At 42.1% G+C, this 20,987-nt stretch overlaps 1 protein-coding gene across 1 annotated transcript in view; it reads right to left on the reverse strand.

The window, feature by feature from the left end:
• Positions 1–604: 604 nt before the first annotated feature.
• Positions 605–20,987, reverse strand: part of SLC9A2 (solute carrier family 9 member A2) — a 37,205-nt gene continuing 16,822 nt past the window's right edge. The window contains exons 4-12 of the mRNA XM_054187487.1: positions 18,508–18,725; positions 16,970–17,172; positions 14,090–14,179; positions 11,482–11,552; positions 9,845–10,006; positions 9,153–9,249; positions 8,123–8,254; positions 6,138–6,228; positions 605–3,436 (exon numbers count right to left, since the gene is read on the reverse strand). Coding sequence (XP_054043462.1) covers positions 3,066–3,436; positions 6,138–6,228; positions 8,123–8,254; positions 9,153–9,249; positions 9,845–10,006; positions 11,482–11,552; positions 14,090–14,179; positions 16,970–17,172; positions 18,508–18,725 — 1,435 coding nt within the window. The 3' untranslated portion in view covers positions 605–3,065. The remainder of the gene's footprint in view (positions 3,437–6,137; positions 6,229–8,122; positions 8,255–9,152; positions 9,250–9,844; positions 10,007–11,481; positions 11,553–14,089; positions 14,180–16,969; positions 17,173–18,507; positions 18,726–20,987) is intronic.

The following is a 20,987-nucleotide window of genomic DNA, read 5'->3' on the forward strand; positions in this document are numbered from 1 at the left end:
TATCAATACTACAGAGTGTGCTGGGGAGTCCATCCGGAAACAAAAAATCTGCATGTGGATTTTGCGAGTTTCCCAGTCACTGCTGAAGCTGTGGTTTCCTGAAAAAGTGAAACACATGTCCCCGGTCAATACATGACTTTCCCCATCAGATGGTGCTCGAGGACAGATTTATTGGGCATTTCATTCAGCAGACAAACTCTCTGCTCCAACATGAAGGAAAAGTCTCCTCTGCAAGTTAAAGTTAGATGGGCCTTTTAGAAAGATCAAAAAGAGCTATTGAGCTTTCTTTTTTCCTTTGCAGGGGAAAAAAAAACAACCAAAACATAGGAAAAGACAAACCTGTGACCAAAACCAGGGCAAGCCTTGAATGAGAAGGGCTCCTTCAGACACAGCCTGTGTCACCTGCTGCTGTCATTACTGAAAAGAACAACCAGGATAGTTCTCAGAGGTGATGAAGGTCTGACCCAGCAGTAGCGGAAAAGAGCCTGAATAGGGTGGGAGGAGCAGGAGTGGGGAAGGGAGAGAGCACTTGCAAGGACGCAGAGTTCCAGGAGACTCACGGTTCTGCTTCACAGTGTAACCATGCTGGAGATGTGCCTTGATGCTTGTCTTCTGTGGATCTCAAAGTGCTTTGGAAAGGTAACAGCATGCTAGCGTGTTTTCAAGCATCAAGGGCTTAAGGCCATATTTCATCAAAACAACCTCCAATTTGATGTGCTTGTACCATAGGGCACCCACTTTAAGTACCCATGATCTGAGTATGCACTGTACTAACGGACAACCAGCAGAGCAGTAAGGCTCCTGAAACCTGCATTCATTATTTAAAATCGTGCCGTAAAAAATGACAACCATTTGGGAAAAAAAAAAAGGCTTCTTTCCCCAGATACAAGCCAATTGCTTGGTCATTACCAGCACATGGAAGAGAAATCTCCACAGGGAGTAAACTAAATGCTGATGTGCAACATTTTAAATTTATTTATTTATTTGGTCAGATTTCAGATGGGTCTGATATAAAACACCTGATCTAAACAGTCTGATCTCCAAGGAGGACGTGGTTTCAAAACTGAAATCCAAACTTAAGGCTTCTTTGTTATTCAAACATGATCCCAATAATGCCGTGACATAATTTTACTGACGAAACATATTTTCCCGTTAAAAGACAAATTCAAATTTGTTTTTAAAGCTTGCTGGCTTTGTTCGAACCCAGTTCTATTTCCAAATGGGAGACGATCACTAAAGGATAGCTAAGTATTGTCTTCCACAAAAATAATTTGTTGAGAACAGCCGTGAACATTTGACCGAAATTTCTAGGGCTCACACAGCCATCCCTCTGCAGCTTAGACTTTGCATTTGACACACAGCAGAAACTTCCATTGCTGGAACACAGGAAAGAGCCTAAAAGACCTGTGCCAATAAAAGAGTTTAGGAAGGCTTGACATTTCAAATACACACCTGAAATAAACATGTTGGAAAAGCTGCTAGAAGGAGGAAAGTCTTAATCCCCATTTATAAAACTAATTTGTCAACCCCACCTTCAAACCTTTGAAAGAAATCTACCCTGTAATTTTTAAAAGGAAATTCTGATTTTTAATAGTTGTTTCAAAACAAGCTTAAATAAAAAAAAAATGAATCTTATTGCCCACAGATTTAGAAATGTGCTAACAAAAAAGAAAAGTTATGATTTCACAGTGTACATTCTTCAATGAAAGTTATCAATCTTGTAACAAGTAGAATGAAAATTATTTCTGCATTGTGCTGAAATGTGTATCTGTGCTAAAGCAAGCTCAACTTAAGACTGATTAAGGGGGACAGAAAGTGCAAATTCCTGAGAGCTACAGTTAAGTATCATTTATTTTAACACACCCTCCCTTGCACTCAAGTGGCAGCCATTTACGCTGGGATGAAGAAGTCCGCGTTTCTTATGGGTGTTATTAAGGTGCACAGTGACTTCAACTGATTCCGGGACCCTGCTGTGCTACTTTTCTGTACAAACAAATTAGACAGAACATTTTTGTTCCTTGGAGTGCATAGCTCAGACAAAGAAAAGATTATCTTTCCCCTTTTACAGATGAGGAAACAAAGTAAAACAGGTTGACCGGGGTCACAAGCACGAGGGAACGAGCTTTCTTGAGTCTCAGTGGTCCCTGACTCAAACAGGAGACTGCTCGCTTTGCCTATATGCAGCGCTCTGCAACTATTCTACTGCTGTGTTTGCACTGCACCTGAGAAACTAAGGTGCAAAAAGCAATTTTTGAATAAGGACATTATTTATCCACTTGAAATTGTCTCTTTTTAGGGCTTCTGGTGTCCTGCTAGGTGCTCTCAGCTCATGTTGACATTAGTGAAAGCCAAGGTCATTCAGATTTCCCTTGGCGATTCTCAGTACCTCTCAAAGGTTACGTATTGCCAAAAATTCAGAAAGTAAAAATTCAAGCTACTCAGGTCTTCTCTCTATAAACTGTATTTGCAATTGTGCTCCTACAGCTTGTTCCTTCTCTTCTTCCTCCTTTTCTGCATCACAGCTCTTCGAACAAACTGGGCTTCAGCAATATCTTTATTCTTCTTACAAAGTCTGTATGATAGGTGCATTGTGCAATTTTCAGTGTTACTCATATTAAAGCTCTGGTTAAAACAAGTATTATTTGATTATAAATAAAATCTGAAATTATACAGAATTTTTTTTAAGAATCCATTCCTCACCAGACTTTCAACAATGATTTTCAATGGATAACTGGGTATTGAACCTGCATGACTTGGTTCCACAAAAGATGATGTGATAAGGCACATTTCCATCCTACCTTAATAGTGGAAATAATGTAATTAAAGCATCGCCATAAGTTATTTAGAAAGGAGATATTTTTTTTTTATGTCCTCAGCTTTGCAATTATTCCACTCTTCCTTTCACTTAGTTAATGGCATTGACTTTACCCAAATGGAAGTGGTTAGATCCACATTGAGGCTTGGCTGGGTTTTTTTTAAATGGATCCCATAGTCTGATCTGACAGTTTAGAATCCTAATTCGTTATGTCCGTGGTTTAGTACCAAGAGTTCTCTTTTTGCTGTGATCAGTACGGCTGGTTCTCAGGCTTATTTCTCTGCCTGTCCCCTTGCGAAGCCTGCCTAACTAACCGTGGTGGTGGCAGAGGTCTTGCCGACCCGTGGTCTGCAGTCAAATCTTCCCTGCTCAAAGTGCCAAATCTTGGTCTCGTCAGCAGTGGTTGCCTGAACCCGATGGATGGCTGAGGCAAGGTGCTCGGCTCCTGCTGCTCTCCTCGTCCATCCTGGGTCCCGTCAACTTCGTTCTTCCACTCCACCCTAAACTCGGGCGGTGGCCTCTGCTGTCTCAGTCTCTGGTCTCTCAAGATTTTCCCTGCTCTGGGTCTTAGATTGAGCACTGTGGTAGCGGCATCCATCTCAGAGTCGCTGCTGTCACCCACTGTTAATTGAAAACAAAATTAAAATTTTAGGTGAAGAATATTACTGTTTCAGGAATATTTGAATAACAGCACACTGAGCACTAGCAGGAATAGAAGAAAGTTCCCCTGTGTTTCCCAAATTCAGTGCTTTCTGATTAGACCAAGTAATAGACACTTACCTCTGCCAGGACAGAGAACAGATTTCAATTACAAACATCCCTCCCCTCAAAACTGTGATTTTTAGAAAGTCCCCACTCAGCTGCTCCTTAATCACTGAGTGCCCCCCTGTTTGAGTTGACATTTCCCCAGTTCTGCCTCTGGATATAGAAAAATCTGACTCTCTCTGAGCTACTTGGGGTCAAGTCCCCGCTTGCATCCAAGCAGGATACAGAAATGAGATTTCTCACCCTCGCATCCCATGCAACCTGATCTGAGAGGCATTTCCAGAGCACGACAAGTACAGGGGCTATAGAAACTCGGCTTTGGAAAAGGAGAGTCAGTACTTCACCAAGCAAAGGATCTCCCAAGGTCAATGTGGGAGGAAACAACCCATCCTTAATACACCTGAATGTAAGATATCAAAGAAAATCCACAAGGCAAATCACACAGGTTGCAAGTGCTGCAGACTCCTTCACCCCCTCAGAGCAGGGTAGAAAATGGTCAAGGGAGAGCTGGCATAATCATTTAGGGAATACTCTTAAATGATCTCTGTCAGGTAAACCAAGCTGGAAACATTCTGGATGTGTACATGTGCGTGTATTTTCTCCAGCAGACTTTTTTTAAGTTGACTAACATCTTCATCAAAACCTGCACACTTCAGTCCTTTGATAATCATTTTAACAATCATTTTTGAATGCTCCAGATTTGTCCTTAGACTTAAGTCAGATATGATGTTTTAAATATACCAAAGCAAAGAATTGTGTGTTGCACAACTGTCGTATGAACAACTTCCATTAGTAGCCTACATGTTATTTCTTTTAAAAAGGTGATGAAGGGGTCAACAAAATATATCAACACATAATTATCCATTCACCCAGATAATTATATATCAAGGAAGGTCTTCATCAGACTGTGTTTACAGGCTTTTTCCCCCCTAAATATGTCAAGTAATATATTTTTTGACAATTGAATAATCTGGAGGCACATTTCCTCTTTAATTCTAGGTGACAGTAGGTGACCTCTGCAGACATAACTACAGAATAAAAGGCATGTTACATTAAGGAGACCGAAGATGTAATTATTAAGAGACAAAAATACGGCCCATTACTAAGTTAATTTGGAAGAGTGGTAAAATAATTGGGGTGGGGATCAAGACATATTAGTGATTGTGCAGAGATTTAATCTTCCCAGCAAGAGATCTTGATGGTTGCTTGCCATGAAAGAGAATGCTCATGAGCACGGTATAGGCACGATAATGCAACCAGTAATGATAGAAAATAATAGAGTTGAGCAAAGTTTTCACATCAAAGGGGTTTCTTCCTCCAGATTTTTTATTTTTCTATTAGAATTTAAGAACTCCAATATGAAACATCTGTGAGTTTAGGCAGGAAAAGAAAAAAAAGACATTTTGGTTGTAAACCATAGCATAGAGTAGGGAAGTGATGGTGCCTCTGTACTCGGCACTGGTGAGACCTCACCTCGAGTACTGTGTTCAGTTCTGGGCCCCTCTGTACAAGAGGGACATTGAAGTGCTGGAGCGTGTCCAGAGGAGAGCTACCAGGCTGGTGAGGGGTCTGGAGACCAGGTCATATGAGGAGAGGCTGAGGGAGCTGGGCACGTTTAGCTTGGAGAAGAGGAGGCTGAGGGGAGACCTCATTGCCCTCTACAACTACCTGAAAGGAGGTTGGAGAGAGGTGGGTGTTGGCCTCTTCTCCCCGGTGAATAATGACAGGACCAGAGGAAATGGTGTGAAGGTGCGGCAGGGGAGGTTTAGATTAGATATTAGGAAGAATTACTTTACTGAAAGAGTGGTCAGGCACTGGAACAGCCTGCCCAGGGAGGTGGTTGAGTCACCATCCCTAGAGCTGTTTAAGAAACGTGTAGATTTGGCACTTCAGGGCATGCTCTAGTGACAGAGATTGTAGGGGTTTTTTTGTGTGTGTTTGGTTGGACTCGATGATCTCAAAGGTCCCTTCCAACCATGAAGATTCTATGATTCTATGATTTTGAGAAGTTCTTCATGAGAACTACAAACCAGACCTTATCTCCTCATTCTCCTCTCTGGTTTGATTCTCAGAGCAATGTCCTCTACCCTGACCCCAGTGAGAAAAGAAACCAAATAGGCTCATAATTGAAGAAGGGGATCTGGATATTATGGAATAAAGACAAGGAGTATGAGCCATGTCAGTGTTTCTGGTGTAGAATTGTTTCAGGCTGCTGCTTGCTTACATGAGGAGATGTGCTGGGAGGACAATGCCACTATGGCATCTCAACTGAGATGCCCCACAAGACTCTGCTTGCCCGGGCATTTGTCCACACTCAAATACCTGCTTCAGAACCCATTGCTTTTAATGCTATAAGACCCCTGCTAAATATCCAGCACCTAGAAATATGCTATGAAGAGAAATATGCTCTAGAATGAAAGCATGTGAACATAAACTGTGTAATATTTATTTGAAAATTAATATGCTTATTTCTCTATATCATCTCTGGAAAAACTTTCCTTCTACGTAGGCAAAATGACTGCAGCGCAGTAAGAGAGGGCAGAAAGTTTGTCATTACCTCTGGAAGATGTTTTATTTCTCACTCGTAGTTTCTCTGGGAGTTTAGTGTTTTTAGGAAGTGAAAGGAATCTTTTTGTATTTGCAGCAGCCTGTGCAAAGAAATATAAGAAATGTTAAGTTACTGCAGACTGAAGTACCTGCATCAGGTATGTGAAGATACAGGACTAAGGCTTGAACGGGTTTATGTAGCTAAAGGGCTAGAGAGTAGTTTGGGATTAGCTAATACGTGATCTTTTACTACACACTCAAGTTAACACCAATTGCTGGTTGAAGTCTATGCTAACTAAGGTAAAGACTGAGTAATCTCAAGCAGCTTAATCAAAGCAAAGCCTAGTGATATGCCCTCTGAGATCAAAGTTAATAAATGTATGGTCTCTAACCACAATCTTACCTGTACAGGTTTTCCTAAGGAAGGCAAATGCTGCAAGCACGGCATCACTTTTGAGTTCCAACACTCAAGTTTGGAACTCATTAGTCAGCTGCAAAAATTTGGTTGTGACTGAAGCTCGAGCACACAAACTAATCTGTATTCTGATCCTGCAAGCGCTTTATACATATAAATGACTTTATACAGTTGACTAGTCGCACTGTAGTTGATGGGGAAGTTAGGCACCAGCATGATCATTTACCAATTCAGGGCACAAAATCCTTGTTTTCCCAAGACTAAGCTCTAAAGGCCCTGGGCACAGGGCACACCACATCTTTCCTGCAACATAAGAGGTACTTTCCAGGAAAGGTTGCTTTTTTAAAAAATTCAAAAATTTATCAAAGGCATCCTTTCTTACATTTGTTACAAAGATTTTTTAAAACCATTACAGTCTACCAGCTCTCCCCTGCTTGTACCATTCATTGTTGCACACTCAAAGGGAACCTGAAAGGAAATCTATTTTCCATGAGACATTTTTCCTCTCTGGATATTGTTGTGCTGCTCAGGACCACTATGCTTCCCTCTGTGGTAGATTTATCCAAGGATAAATCGCAGCCTGTGCATTTTAAAAAGCTCTCAGACACGCTGTTTCTCTCCCTGCCTCCAAAATGTCTCAATCCTGCTCAGTCTCTTAATTATTCCACTTGGTATGTCATTCATTTGTGTGACAAAGACAATGCATGTAACTCTGGTTGAGAGGGGAAAAATCATTCAGGAACAGACTTATTGTCACAATTAAAGCCACAATAACCTTAATAATGATCACAAATGAGATACAGCACTTATTGGAGACACCATTCCAGCCTTGGCTGCTGAAGGACAACTGCATCAATGAAGGTAGCAGGCACTAAGTATTCCTGTACCACGAAAATACGTATTTATAGGATGGGTAATTTCCCCAATACCTAAAATAGGAAGATGATAAGGGAGATCAGCTTCCCTGCTGAATCAGCACGCTCTGTTCAGAAATGGTCTGAAGTTTACAATGGAGGTATTGCAGGATTGCCTCAGAGAGCCAAATGTCATCATGCCACATCATTTCTCATAGGCAGAGGGGATTTTCCTATTCTGTGTCAAAACCTGAAGCCCTGACTACATGTTATGAATACTAAAGAGCCCACAACATTTTTTAAATGAAGTGCTCACCCTGACTGACTCCACCAAAAGGTCTCCTCTTTCCCATATTTTGGAGTCTGTCTGTCTCAAAATAATTTTTGACCTCAATCATCCACACTTCATCAAAACACTGATAAAGAATACTGACCATGCCTTAGAAGTACACTGTGTACGGAGCCCGTTCAGCTTCTCTGAGACAAAATTATGGCAGCAGATCCCACTCCCAATATCATATTCTACAAGACTGAAGCTTAGCTGAAGGGGTCAAAAGAAATTAAGGGGCCCAAGTGTGCAATTCAAAGTGTTAAGTGTCACACTGGATGTGCAGTTGTCTGCCAAATTCAGGATTACTTTTTTTTTCTGCATTTCAGAAGATTTTTTTCTGCATGAGATTTAGCTACAACGAACTGTTTTCTGTAAAATGGCTAAAATGCAAGTACCGGTCTTTCTCTTGACAGGCTGTTGGTTTTCCTCAGGCTCTCCCTAAGGCTGTGCCGGCGACGGATCAGAATTTCTTTGGCCTGCTTTTCATTTGCATCTGCAGCCAGGCTGTGTCGGTTATATGACATTGTCTGAAATATAAAAGCAGTGGTTATGTTCTGAAAAGCACAATGTCAAATGTGTTGAACTATATGCACAGTGCAAAACAGCCTTTTTGCTCTGATGTTTTAATAAGCATCATAAATCCTGGCGAACAAAATCATATTGAAAAGCAAGCACGGTAATTATGCCAGCATTTTTTCAGTCATCTGCTTCACAAGCACCTCCTCCTTTCTTTTTTTCTTTTAACCTGCTGATATTTATAATGAAAGATAAATTGGAAAAAGCCGGCTTAATACAGTGTTTACCCCCACATTGTACTAGCTCAGTCAATATGTCAATAGAGGACGCACATTTGAAAGCGATAAGACGAGTCACCTAGGGGGAAGTAATTTTTACCTCCAGCAAGCTGAAGCTTGCTCCACTTTTGAACGTTTTCCAAGGACTCAGACATTCAAACTACTTAGCCACAGGAGGGTAAATGTGAAATGTCCTTTTGCTTTTATTTCACTGTTTTTCCAGCTCATCACCTCTGTTCTTAATACAAACAACTTCACAACTGGAGGCAAATGGGAAATCTAATCTCATGTCATGAAGTGACGAAAATACTGATATAAGTGGGACGATGTTGGGTTGAATTTGCACCTACGATCCTTTTTAAGTAGTGGAAGTATATTGTAGATAACAACAAAACAGAAACATTATGGTTTTTAGCCGTAGTATAACATCATGCTATTTAAATAAAAGAGTATGAATACATTACTGTACATATGACAGGACATGTATGCATCAGCAATAGAAGTAAATATCAGCATTAATTATTATGCTGTGCTACAGCAGATGCTACACTAGCCCAAAGATGTGTTATGAAGATAACCAGTAAAGTCAAAGAGTAGTGGGATATTTAAGTATGCAAAACTTCATCCTTACTCGATGTCGTATTTGGTAGAGATTCTTTGTTAATATTTCCCGCATGTTTTCCATTTCAGTGGGAGAAAGTGGCTTTATCTTTCCTTCATGATATTCACTGTGGCAGGATAAAAAAAAAAAAAGGAAAACAGAGGAGAGAGGGAAAGAGGAAGAATGTTTTTAGTTTTATGATTGGGAATTACATTTGAACTATTTCCTTTGTTAGAGCTGGAAACGACATTTCAAAACAACCAAGGAACAGGTGAAAACATAACATGTAGGAATGAAATCTTGATCTCATTTGAGCCAGGGGTAAGGCTCAAAACTCACTCTCCAAAATTTGATATAAATTACACCGAATTGTAAATTTGATTGGGGTGCTTTTCAAAATGTCCCTCAGGCTTCTCCCGTAGCTATTTGCAGCAGATGGGCAGGCACTGGTTCAAATCCAGCTCCGCTCTACATGGCAAATCAATGTTCCCGTGAGCAGCTGCCCTTGTAAAACTACACGCTCCGGACGAGCACAGCTCACCGAGCGCTTCGTGTGTGAGCTGTAGGCAAAACACGCCTGTTTCATATCCACTTACTGCTCAGGTGACATTTGGACACAAAGTGTCCTAAGTCAAAGTGATTATCCTGCCTACTGACTGGGCTGTGAAATGAATTACGTGACCCAGCTGAAATGCTCGGCCGTGCTGGCATCGCTTGCTTACCTGAGAGACACTGACGATGGGACTTTGCTTATCATTCCGCTCTCTGCCATCTCAATGGCATGTTTGATTTCCAGCTTCTTGTATAAAGAAACAATGCTGGATTTGGGCTGGTTCTCCCGGATTAGAAGTCTTCGCAGGTACTTATTGTCAAACTTTTTAAACCTGTATGTGAGGCAAAACAACCCAACCCAACCAGTTAATTTTTACTGTGCACAGTTAAGGAAAGCCAATATACTGTAGCTAATGCCATTGTGAAGGAGTTTATTCCCTGGGAATGTGTCTACTCATATTAACAACCTACTGCTGAGCAACATAAAAAAGGGTCAAGTTCATCATCGCTTCAGATAGATAGTCTTAACCTGTGTTTTGGTTGATACGTTAATGCACAGCCTCCCTAGCAGCAGCTTTTAACTTTTAGGTATTCGGTGTTATTAGACAATATTATTTTTAATTCTCCATTTTCATTGAGACAAAAAGAACATTAAATATTTACTGTAATAACAAATACAAGGTCTAAATTTGCACCGACTGCTTTTTCTTTGAAATTTTAGCCTGGTTTTGTAAACCTTTGGAAGTTTTCCCTTCCTCTAAAGCGACTGCAATCCTCTTGGATGCTTGGTGAAAAAATATTGATTACAGCTGGGGTGATTTTTTTTGCCAGAAAATATTTTGCCCTCTGGCCATTCTGAAATTATTCTTGAATTTGGGTCTGAAATTCATGAAGAGGTGGGACCCTCCTTTGCTCCATAATCTGTTAATTAAAGATCTCTGGAGGGGAACCAGGCTGAGTAAAGGAAAGTTGTGCCCATGTCATGCACCTGTCACAAAAGTGTCCTCACTGTGCTGCCCTCAAGTCATTTTGAGAGGGCTCTTCTCGGCCTTTCCTGCTTGTGCTGTTCCTTTTTGTAGAAAACACTTCAATTCCTGTTGGAGCAGCAACTAGAAGGTGGGGGAGCAATGCCCACACTTTGGGTCTAAGGGATTTGGGTGTAAAAGAATGTGCTTCTGAGAAAAGGGAGTCAGATCCAAACCAATGATGATGATGATGATTCAGCAGCCAAACTGAAAACCTGAATTATTCAGGTATTGCCAGTGGTAATCTTCTTAGCTGACACTAAGTCTTAAATAACAGCATCAAGAACTGTGGAGCTGCCTGCCATTAGGATCTCTCACGCACCTCATGCCAGCTAGCGCCTTAATCTCCCTAGAGAAAGTCTCAAAGCTTTTGTATGTTTCCCATCAAATAGGGACCTAACCCCTCACTTAACGCCGCACAGACATACAATTTGCAGGAGGAAAGCCGGATGGTATGAAAGGCTCAGCAGACACACGGGAAATGCTCTGAAACAGTCAGAAACAGGGAGAGGACGCACACCCTCTGAAGGTACCGTACTTTACCCTGGGATCAGAGGGTTGCCTTTCTTCCCAGCTGGAGATTTTGTTCTACTTGCTTGCGGTTTAGTAAAAAGACATTGTTTTGCTGCTTTTCCTTCGTAACCCACACATTCTAAAAACAACCATCTGCTTTCAAGATTAAAATGCTGAAAATGAAATCTGATGCCCAACGGCCTTCATTTGTTGCTGCTGAGCCAGTTTAGCCTTTCCTGTATAACAAAAGTTTCAAATGACATTCTTACTTATCTCTCCAAAAGTTGTGACCCCAGTGTCCACACACATCTTCAATTCCAGTCTTCACATGGTCAAAGAACTAAAGGGGAAATGTTGGTTCGTTACATAAACTTACAGATATCGCTTGGCTCGCCCTTAGATATTGTTAGTTTCTAACTTACTTCAAAACAGAAAAGTCTAGTCAGAATTCAGGGCGATGTTTCCGTTTCACTAAATGCAGTCTAACCAAACTCTGAGCCTGACTCTAGTTTGTTCCCCTGGAGCTTCCTTAGCTCACAGCCCCCAAAAGCCATAAGTTAGTTGCTAATTTCCTCAACATCAGTGTTGCTCAGCTCCTGCCTGAATCTGTCAGTAACTTCCCCCCCCCACCCCCCCCATATTTTCATTTCTTTTAAGTTCCCTAACCGCTTAGGGCTATGCCTGGGACTTCTCCAGGGACTTCTCCAGGCCTGACAGTGAAACAGGTATGACTTTGCAGAGGAGAGAGCCTGAGTGGGCAGCAGCTCCCCACGTCAGCACTGGCCTCTCAGGATGCACAGGACAGAGCTGAGATACCCTGCACCAGGTCCTGAGCTCCAATTATAGGGGATTGTGGTCTAGACTTACCTCAAAGCATCCAAAGCACCTAATATTAGAAACATACTCTTCCTCTGTTTATTATGAATTACAAAAGAGTGAATCAGTTCAGCTACGATCTCACTTGAGCCCCAGAGGCAGCTCGTTTGCTCTTAATTCAAGTACCACAGTAGGGGTCTCTCAAATTCAGGGGGAAATCATGGTAGATATGTCCAAAGGATAAGCTCTAAAAGGACGCACTTTTAGATACCTAGATTGACTTCTTTGTTGAACGTGGCCCTTATTATTCCTCATTTTTAGAATTTAAAACCACCTGTCACAGCTATGCCGCAAGGAGAAATACATTCAAGAATATGCATGGCTAATAAACTGCAATAATTGGAGACATACACGTACCAAATACAAACCCATAAAGGGGCTGATGATGTGAGAGTTAAGTAAGTTTAAGACTGTGTTTAGGAGGAGTTTACATTTGTTTAATTAGACTAACTCAAATGCAATCTAATATAATTAAATTGCCAAAGCTTTCCTAATGTAACCAAGTTCTAAAATAACGTCTCTTATATGTAAAAGAAACTACAGAAAGTTAATTTACCTTAAGAGGTGAACAATTAAGAAAGTGAAGATTCCAAAATAATGATACTAGCCTTCTATGATGGCATGACTGGACGGATAGATGAGGGGAGGGCAGTGGATGTGGTCCACCTTGACTTAAGCAAGGCGTTTGACACAGTCTCCCACAGCATCTTCATAGGGAAGCTTAGGAAGAGTGGACTTGATGAATGGACAGTAAGGTGGATAGAAAACTGGTTGAAAGACAGAGCTCAGACGGTAGTGATTAGGGGCACAGAGTCTAGTTGGAGGTCAGTGACGAGTGGTGTTCCCCAGGGGTCAGTACTGGGTCCAGCCCTCTTCAATATATTCATCAATGACCTGGATGAGGGGATGGAGTGCACCCTCAGCAAGTTTGCTGATGACACAAAGCTGGGGGGGGTGGCTGACACACCAGAAGGCTGTGCCACCATACAGAGAGACCTGGACAGACTAGAGAGTTGGGCAAAGAGGAACCTTTTGAAATTCAATAAGGGCAAGTGTAGGGTGCTGCGCCTGGGGAGGAATAACCCCATGCACCAGCACAGGTTGGGGGCTGACCTGCTGGAGAGCAGCTCAGCTGAAGGAGACCTGGGAGTCCTGGTGGACAACAGGATGACCATGAGCCAGCAATGTGCCCTTGTGGCCAAGAAGGCCAATGGCATCCTGGGGTGCATCAAGAAGAGTGTGGCCAGCAGGTCAACGGAGGTCATCCTCCCCCTCTACTCTGCCTTGGTGAGGCCGCACCTGGAGTACTGTGTCCAGTTCTGGGCTCCCTGGCTCAAGAAGAACAGGGAACTGCCAGAGAGGATGCAGCAAAGAGCTACCAAGATGATTAGGGGACAGGAACACCTCTCTTATGAAGAAAGGCTGAGGGATTTGGGTCTCTTCAGTCTGGAAAAAAGACAGATGAGGGGGGACCTTATCAACACTTATAAATACTTAAAGGGTGGGTGTCAGGAGGATGGGGCCAGGCTCTTTTCAGTGGTGCCCAGGGACAGGGCAAGAGGTAACAGGCACAAACTTGAGCACAGGAAGTTCCACCTAAACATGAGGAGGAACTTCTTTCCTTTGAGGGTGGCAGAGCACTGGAACAGGCTGCCCAGGGAGGTGGTGGAGTCTCCAACTCTGGAGACATTCAAAACCCGCCTGGCGCGTTCCTGTGCAACCTGCTCTAGGTGACCCTGCTCTGGCAGGGGGGTTGGACTAGATGATCTCCAGAGGTCCCTTCCAACCCTATGATTCTATGATTCTATGATATGTAATAATGATAATTTTGGTAATTGATAAAGGTTAAATATAAGCTTTACAGTTATTGTCCTTATAACAGCTATCAAAAAGAAGTCTAAAAAAGTGCGTGTGTCTCTCCGTAATACTTGTCTTACTGAAAGCTGCTAGGAATTTCATCTATATGAGCGTTTCATCTATGACACTGAAGCTGCAGCATACCCTGTTATAAATTTCTTCACCGACAGCAGGCTGCTTTTTATTTGACCTTTTGACATCAAGAAACTCCACCAGTGGGCGAATTGTTATTCCCTGTGAAGAAAAAAAAAAAAAGCACATAGTGCTGGGGCTTTTTTTTCCATAAACATAAAGAAAAAACAAAGCCGTTCAGTATTTTCTGTCTCTATCAGAGCACTGAAAATGGCTGTGAATACCTTTTTAGCTCTGGATACCCTTTCACCTTCCTAACCCCAAAATCCAGCCTGACACAATACTTACAATAGTGAATTCACTCTTCTGATTAGCAGGTGTTGCACTTAGCTATGAAGTCCTTGTCAACACACAGACTCCATTAATGCAACAGGAGGAAGGAAGGGGTTCTCTAGAGCTAAGAGGTCCAAGAGGGGCAACCTGACAAACCCCATCAGGAATACAACAATTACCCCATCCATAGTATTTTTAAACTTTTTTTTCAGTCCTGTTATGTGTTAGAAAAACTCTCATTTGTTTTCTGAATTAAAAAACAGATCCGCCATCATTCCAAAGCAAACATATAAAGTCCTCGTTTTAAGTGATTACTTCCAAAACAGGTACTCAAAGATGTGTCAACACTAGTATTACAATTGCTATTCAAGATCGTGATACTAAGGCTTTTTGTAAATATGTGTCCTTGCCTGACTATTCTCTGAGAAAGAACAAAATGTTTTGGCTATCCCAGAATGATATAATGGTTTTGAACAATTATTTGTGGAAGAATTGACATAATTTGTTTATTTGTATAGGTGCACTGGCACAGAGGAGAGGAATGAATCTCTCATGGTGTTGAGACCAGTCCCTGCTATCCCAGACAGCCAGGTCACATGTTTCTTTTTGTAAATGCTTTATCTTAAAAGTAGTTAGGTTTCTTTGCCCCATTGCTCATACTGGAACACTCATCCTGAACCTCATTGTTCTGATAATTAGAACGCTGCTTCTTGATTGCATCATGGCCACTCTGTACCACTTTGTTCTTGTGCCAACATTTGTCTTTTTAGTTTAAACAGTGCTCCTCCTTCTCTGGTGTCCACTCCCTCATATAAACAGCAATTATATTCCCTCTTATATTCCTTTCATTTTGCTAAGGCCAAGGCATCCTGGTCTCCTTTCACACAACATGCTTACCAGTCCCGTGATCACTCTAGAACATGACACTATTCTCTGATGGAAATAACTGTCTCAGTATGTCTTAAGATCATATTTATCTTTCTTCTGTCCCCACTGCACTGGTGGCTTAAACTCTACTCCATTAAGAACTAGTACACCTGCATCTCTATTTTTTCCCAAACAAAGGTTCCCATTTCATAAGAGAAATCCCTAGCAAGAAAATCATAACACGAACACACCTGCACTTAGTACTGTTAAATTTCATTCTGTTTCTATCATATTGGCCCTCAGTTATTCTCTTCTTTCTACATGATACCCCATCTCGCTATCACCCTGAGAATACCTTCCAAAGCCTGTCATCAAGAAACATCAGCAACAAAAAACTCCTACGTTTATGTGCCATGGTCAATAATGAGAATATTAAAGAAAACCATCCCCAGGAACCATCCTTAAAGAATTCCATTAATAACATCTCACCAGCCTATTGTCTGACCAGGGTGGTCAAACACTGGAGCAGGTGCCCAGAGAGGCTGGGGAATCTCCATCCATAGAGACAGTCAGAACTCAACTTGACAAGGCCCTGAGCAACATGATCTAGCTTTGAAGGTGGCCTTGCTTTAGGCACAGGGTTGGACTAGAGACCCCCAGAGGTCCTTTCTGACCCAAAGGACAATATGCTTCTATTGTCCTTTATAGGAGAAACTGTCAGCTCCTTCCTCGTCCTAATGTCAATCTAAACCTCAGTTTAACGAGTAAAGCTAACAATGTCCTATGTAGCCCCCACCCTCCAAGGTTTTACAATAGTCCAGTTAGATGAGATTACTCTAGAAAATAAACTGCCTTATCAAAGAATGATACCAGGTTTCCCTTGGTAAACCATCTTGCACTTCACAATGCATTCTGTCTACCTCCATATTTTAAATTCTTCTATCCTTCAAAATCAGGTTTCACAGCTTATATGCTAAGGTCAACTAACTGACCTCCAGCTGCTCCAGCCACCTTTTCACCTTTCCCAAGTGTGAGTGCAGATACTTGCTACTTCCCATGTCAGCTTTATTCATGTAAAAGGCAGGCTAAAAATATATTTTTTTTCCCACAGGCTGAAATTCCATGTACTAGCTTCTTGCTTCTCTCTCACTGCTCTGGAAAATTACTAGCCCCATATGTTTATTTGAGGGGCTTAGCCTCCTCTACCTTTTGCTGGTTTCAGTCACTTCCCTCTCTCTTGGTCACTCTTGACCAGGCCTCCACAGGCAGGTTAACACCAGAGGCAAGTTCCTCACATTCTTCCGTACAGCTGGTGCTTTTGGACAGATGTCCGGCTGGTTTGCACCATCACTGCCTAACACTCCGACTCAAACACTCCAGTTCACTTCCCAGGGCCCTCAGTGTCTTCCACCCCCGGCTCACTCTGCACCATATCCAACACCGAACTCCTGAGTAAATGCACAACTTTAAACATTCTAACAAGGAATTAGTGCTAGGGCTGTACCCAGATTATCTTTTATCTCTACTCCAACCTCACTAGGTCTTAAATGCTTAATACTACTTATATGTTAGCATAAGTACTTAATATCTGGCATACTTTTGCTACCAGTCTGCATAGCATTTTTTTAAAACTATGACCATGGAGAGTACTTTCAAGTATGTTCCTTCCAGTAAGTTATGACATTTGTTTTTCTACCCACTGCTTATTAACCTGTCTGAGAAAGAAGTTGTTCAGAAGAGGAAAGGTGTTACCTGAATGAAAACGGTAAAGAATATCACCACAATAACAGCAGTGATGAACAATTTCTTCCTGGGAAACACAGCAGGAGGAAGCAGAAATACAAGTGAAAAGCAAATAGCTCCTCGAAGGCCTCCATAGGCGATAATAAATTGGTCCTTAAAAGTGAGAGGAATTGTCCGGAACACATTAATGATCTGAGTCAGAACAAAAACACCTGAGGGGAAAAAAAAAACAGAAATACAGGGAGGAGGGAAAAAAAGGGAAATCAAATTGCACAGAAATTCCCCACAATGCTAATACTGGTTTTAAAACAGTTTTATTTGCTTCTTACCTATATATTATTGAAGAAATTAAATGTTGCTTAGCAGCTTGAAAACACTATGGAAGAAAAATTTAAAATGCCTAAAGATCATCATCTTAAACATATTTAGTGAGCTAACCCCCTCAGGTCAGCTGGATTTAGGACCTGAAGCAGGTAATTGATCTCCACAAGACAGCTATCTGCTAGGCTCTGCATCTGCAGAACAGCAATAATTCTCTGTGTCAGTATAGACCAAGATTCCTAATTATTTTTTTTAATAGGATCTGTGGTGCTTTTGAACACTTTGGCTTGTCACCTCCATCAATCTCAGCTTTGAATTCTGCAAACTCTTATTCACTCACTTAATTTTACTTGCACGGAGAGGAAGGATGCAGGACCGGGGATGGAGGGAGCAGATGCCAGTGCATGCTGGTGTACCGAAGGCAAAGGCTCCAGAGACATGGTGGACCGGAGTAAAGGTATAAAGGCAGGTGAAGGGGGCAAGCACGGGGGCCAGGAGCTGGGGGGCAGTCAAACTGCTTAGCTGCTTTTCAGCATAAGGTATTAACTGTGGGGTTGCAGGTGCAGAAGGGAAAAATAGTCCAGATTTCTGCACTGGAGGGAGACTTGGGAGCTGGAAGCAGCGGTGGCGGAGGCAGACCAGAGAATAAGCTGCCTCTACGCACAGAGAAACCGAATCATTACATAGAAAAACATAAGACCTATGAGCCTGACCTGCATTCAAGTCTCAAGGTAAAAGAGCTAGTACTGCAAACTCAGGAGGGGTCGAGCAATTTCTTATAGGAATTTTTTTCTTGACAATATATACCTGAAAAACACTTCAGCATTTCCTGGTTTGGTGCTATTTATGCCAATGACTGGGAAAATCCCAAAGTTAGTATACATAAATAAAACAACTCCCACAACTTGTTTTATGGTTGTACAGCTGCTAATTCTTTTAAGCAAAATTTGCTTATTTGTAAATAAACGTTTACTTAAATACACGTACTCTCATTACCAAGCATACTGCCTCTGGCTTTAGATGGGCAGGATCAGGACCAGACTGATTTCTGGGTTCCATTTTGGGGGAAGGTGGAAGCTGACCCTGAGATCTAGGACATCTTACAAGTCAGAAGACCATTCTACAAGCTGATGGGACTCTGCCTAAATTTTGGCATTCTCTGCGTGAGGAGAGGTAAAAAGTTTCACTTGCAAAGAATACTGACGGCTAGTCTGAGAGTTGCTTACCCAGTGCCCTCCAGATTAAACAGAAAAGGAGGGTGAAGCTAACAAAGGCCCAGTTCCACTCGTGGTTCTTCCCAACTGTAGACACTCCCATGAAGATGAAGATTAAGGTCTCACTGACACTGCTCAGCATCTTCATGAAATACTTTATTGTCGTATAGGATTTTTGGGAAACATTTTCCTCCACATATTTATTCATGGTCATGGCACAAGCTGTAATCCTGAAAGGCAAACATTATCCTGTATGTCATTGGCTTGACTTTTTTTTTAGCCTCTCATATTTCTACAGAATATTATTCACTTATCCATAGCCCTCTTTAAAAACAAAGCACAACTTATTCCATAACCAGTCTCAAATTTATAGACTTGGTGAACCTACAGATTTTAGGCACGAGATTTCTTTTTCCACATTGGGGAGTTTTCTGAGATGATATCAGTATATGCAGAGTTTTGTCAAATACTAAATCCACGTGATCTGTACAGAGGTCACTCAGACTCTGTGTTTTGAAAGAGATGGAGCTGAGGAGAGCCAGGAGAAGCCCTGGAAAACAGGGATTGCTACTTCTATTGCTGCTGAGGGACATCAGACAGGATGGCAACTGTACATCCTGAGGTAGGACTTCACTACCTTCCCACCAGCAGTTGTCCCACCAAACTACACCCCTCCTCAACAGTAGTGACAATAGCTAGCTCCTCTTTCCAGGCAAAGCAAGCAGCAAGGTGACAGACAATTTGTCATCCTCCACCACTCTAGGCCACTGCTTGCTTTGTCTGTGCATAGGACTGACCATGGACCCATAGGAGAAACACATAACCAGAAATCATGCAGGTGCTGTTGCACATTTAAAGCATCTGCAAATTAATGAAACGTGAATCTCAGCTGATACACAAGAGAATAGACAGGGCTTACTGTAAGTACGCCTATGTGTCCATGCTCTGAGCGTGTGTTAGTAAACAGAGTTTCTTCACGGGGAGGAAGAGCAAAGAATGACATTACTGGCTGTACATCAGTTGCTCAGTACAGTTACCCATGGTGCAGGGATGGCTGAGGATCACCCAGCGACAAAGTTTACAGGTTTAAGGACAGTTAGCAGAGCTGGCTGGAGGATAACTTCAAGGTGGTGCCTCAGTGTAGGGAAGCACAGTCTCAATTGCCTAATAATTATCAGGGTGGGCAACTAAGGCAAGATGCGTTGTGAAATAGCTGTTGCTCCTGGTTCTATTATCTAGGGCAAAAACATGTCTTCTCACATTTCACAGTTATAATGGTTATACACACCCATGTATGGGCTCTCAGTCAAACCATGTACACTAAACCTAAACAGAGGGAGAGGGATGTGTATTTATGTTGTCTTTCTGAACATATCCCATGAGGACTTGTCCTGCCATTATTTATCCCAGTTCCAACAGGTTTTCAGTTTATAATTATTTAGAGATATTTCTTCCTACTGAAATCTCCACACTGCTCTCTCTCATGGAGGAGGTGGTAGGTTTGCCAGCATCTCTTTGGAAAAAGTCAAAGACGAGTCTCCCACATCTCATGGAGATCCTACTGCAGAAAGTCTCTTGCTGAGCACATCCTGTCTCTAAGCAAAGAGCCCCATCTCTGAACAACTCAAACACCCCTGAATGTGAGTGTAAATGGAAAGGCAGACAGATAGAGAGCTCAGAAAAAGCTCACTGACATTACGAACACACATGTCTAGGTTCTTTCATCTACAAGAAGGGATTAAAAAAAAATATTTTGCAAAGCAGAAACAGGAATCCCAGAAGTAGCAGTAACTTCAAAATGACCTTCACTTAGTAAACTTTCTTAGCATTTTGCAAGAGGTCGTCCATAGTGGCAGCTGAAGCTGTACTCACTGTCAGACTCTGAACACACTTCTCCTAATTAATTGAAGTTAGTTTTGTCCAGAAGTTTCCTTCTTTTAGGTGGAGCCAGCATGGGCTGCTGTGGAAGACAATGGCCAGGATCTGAAACATAGCTGCAGATCTCTGACCCCACCAACACATCCGCATCCCCAAAGTGACTGGGCAGCATCACTGCTGAGGGATGAACCTGTGAGGACATGTGGACCTGGGAGAGGGCACGGTGTACTTCACTGACCTCTGTCAAGCAGCACAGCTCCTTCAGGCTCACCAGGGTGAATAAAACTCAGGAAAGAGGGTATGATGTGGGGACAGATGCAGTTCAACAGGGCAGGTAGTGGCTTACAAATACAGATGGAGAGGGTTTGCTAGCAGAACAGTGTATCTAACCTGGCCTTCACCCTGCATTTTCGTCTACCTACACTTCATGACAGGGAGGCAGATCTAGACAGCACAAAATAAAATGGCCATTGCCATACAAAAACTAGCTCCAGCCTTAAGCAAACTCCAAGACTAAGAAGAAGCTTGACTAAAACTACCCCAGACCCCCATCTGCATTTAGTACTGACATAATTGTCAGCTCTCTCCTCACTGTCAGATGATTTCACCATGGT

This window comes from Rissa tridactyla, chromosome 1, assembly GCF_028500815.1.
Source record: "Rissa tridactyla isolate bRisTri1 chromosome 1, bRisTri1.patW.cur.20221130, whole genome shotgun sequence".
Classification (NCBI taxonomy): domain Eukaryota; kingdom Metazoa; phylum Chordata; class Aves; order Charadriiformes; family Laridae; genus Rissa; species Rissa tridactyla.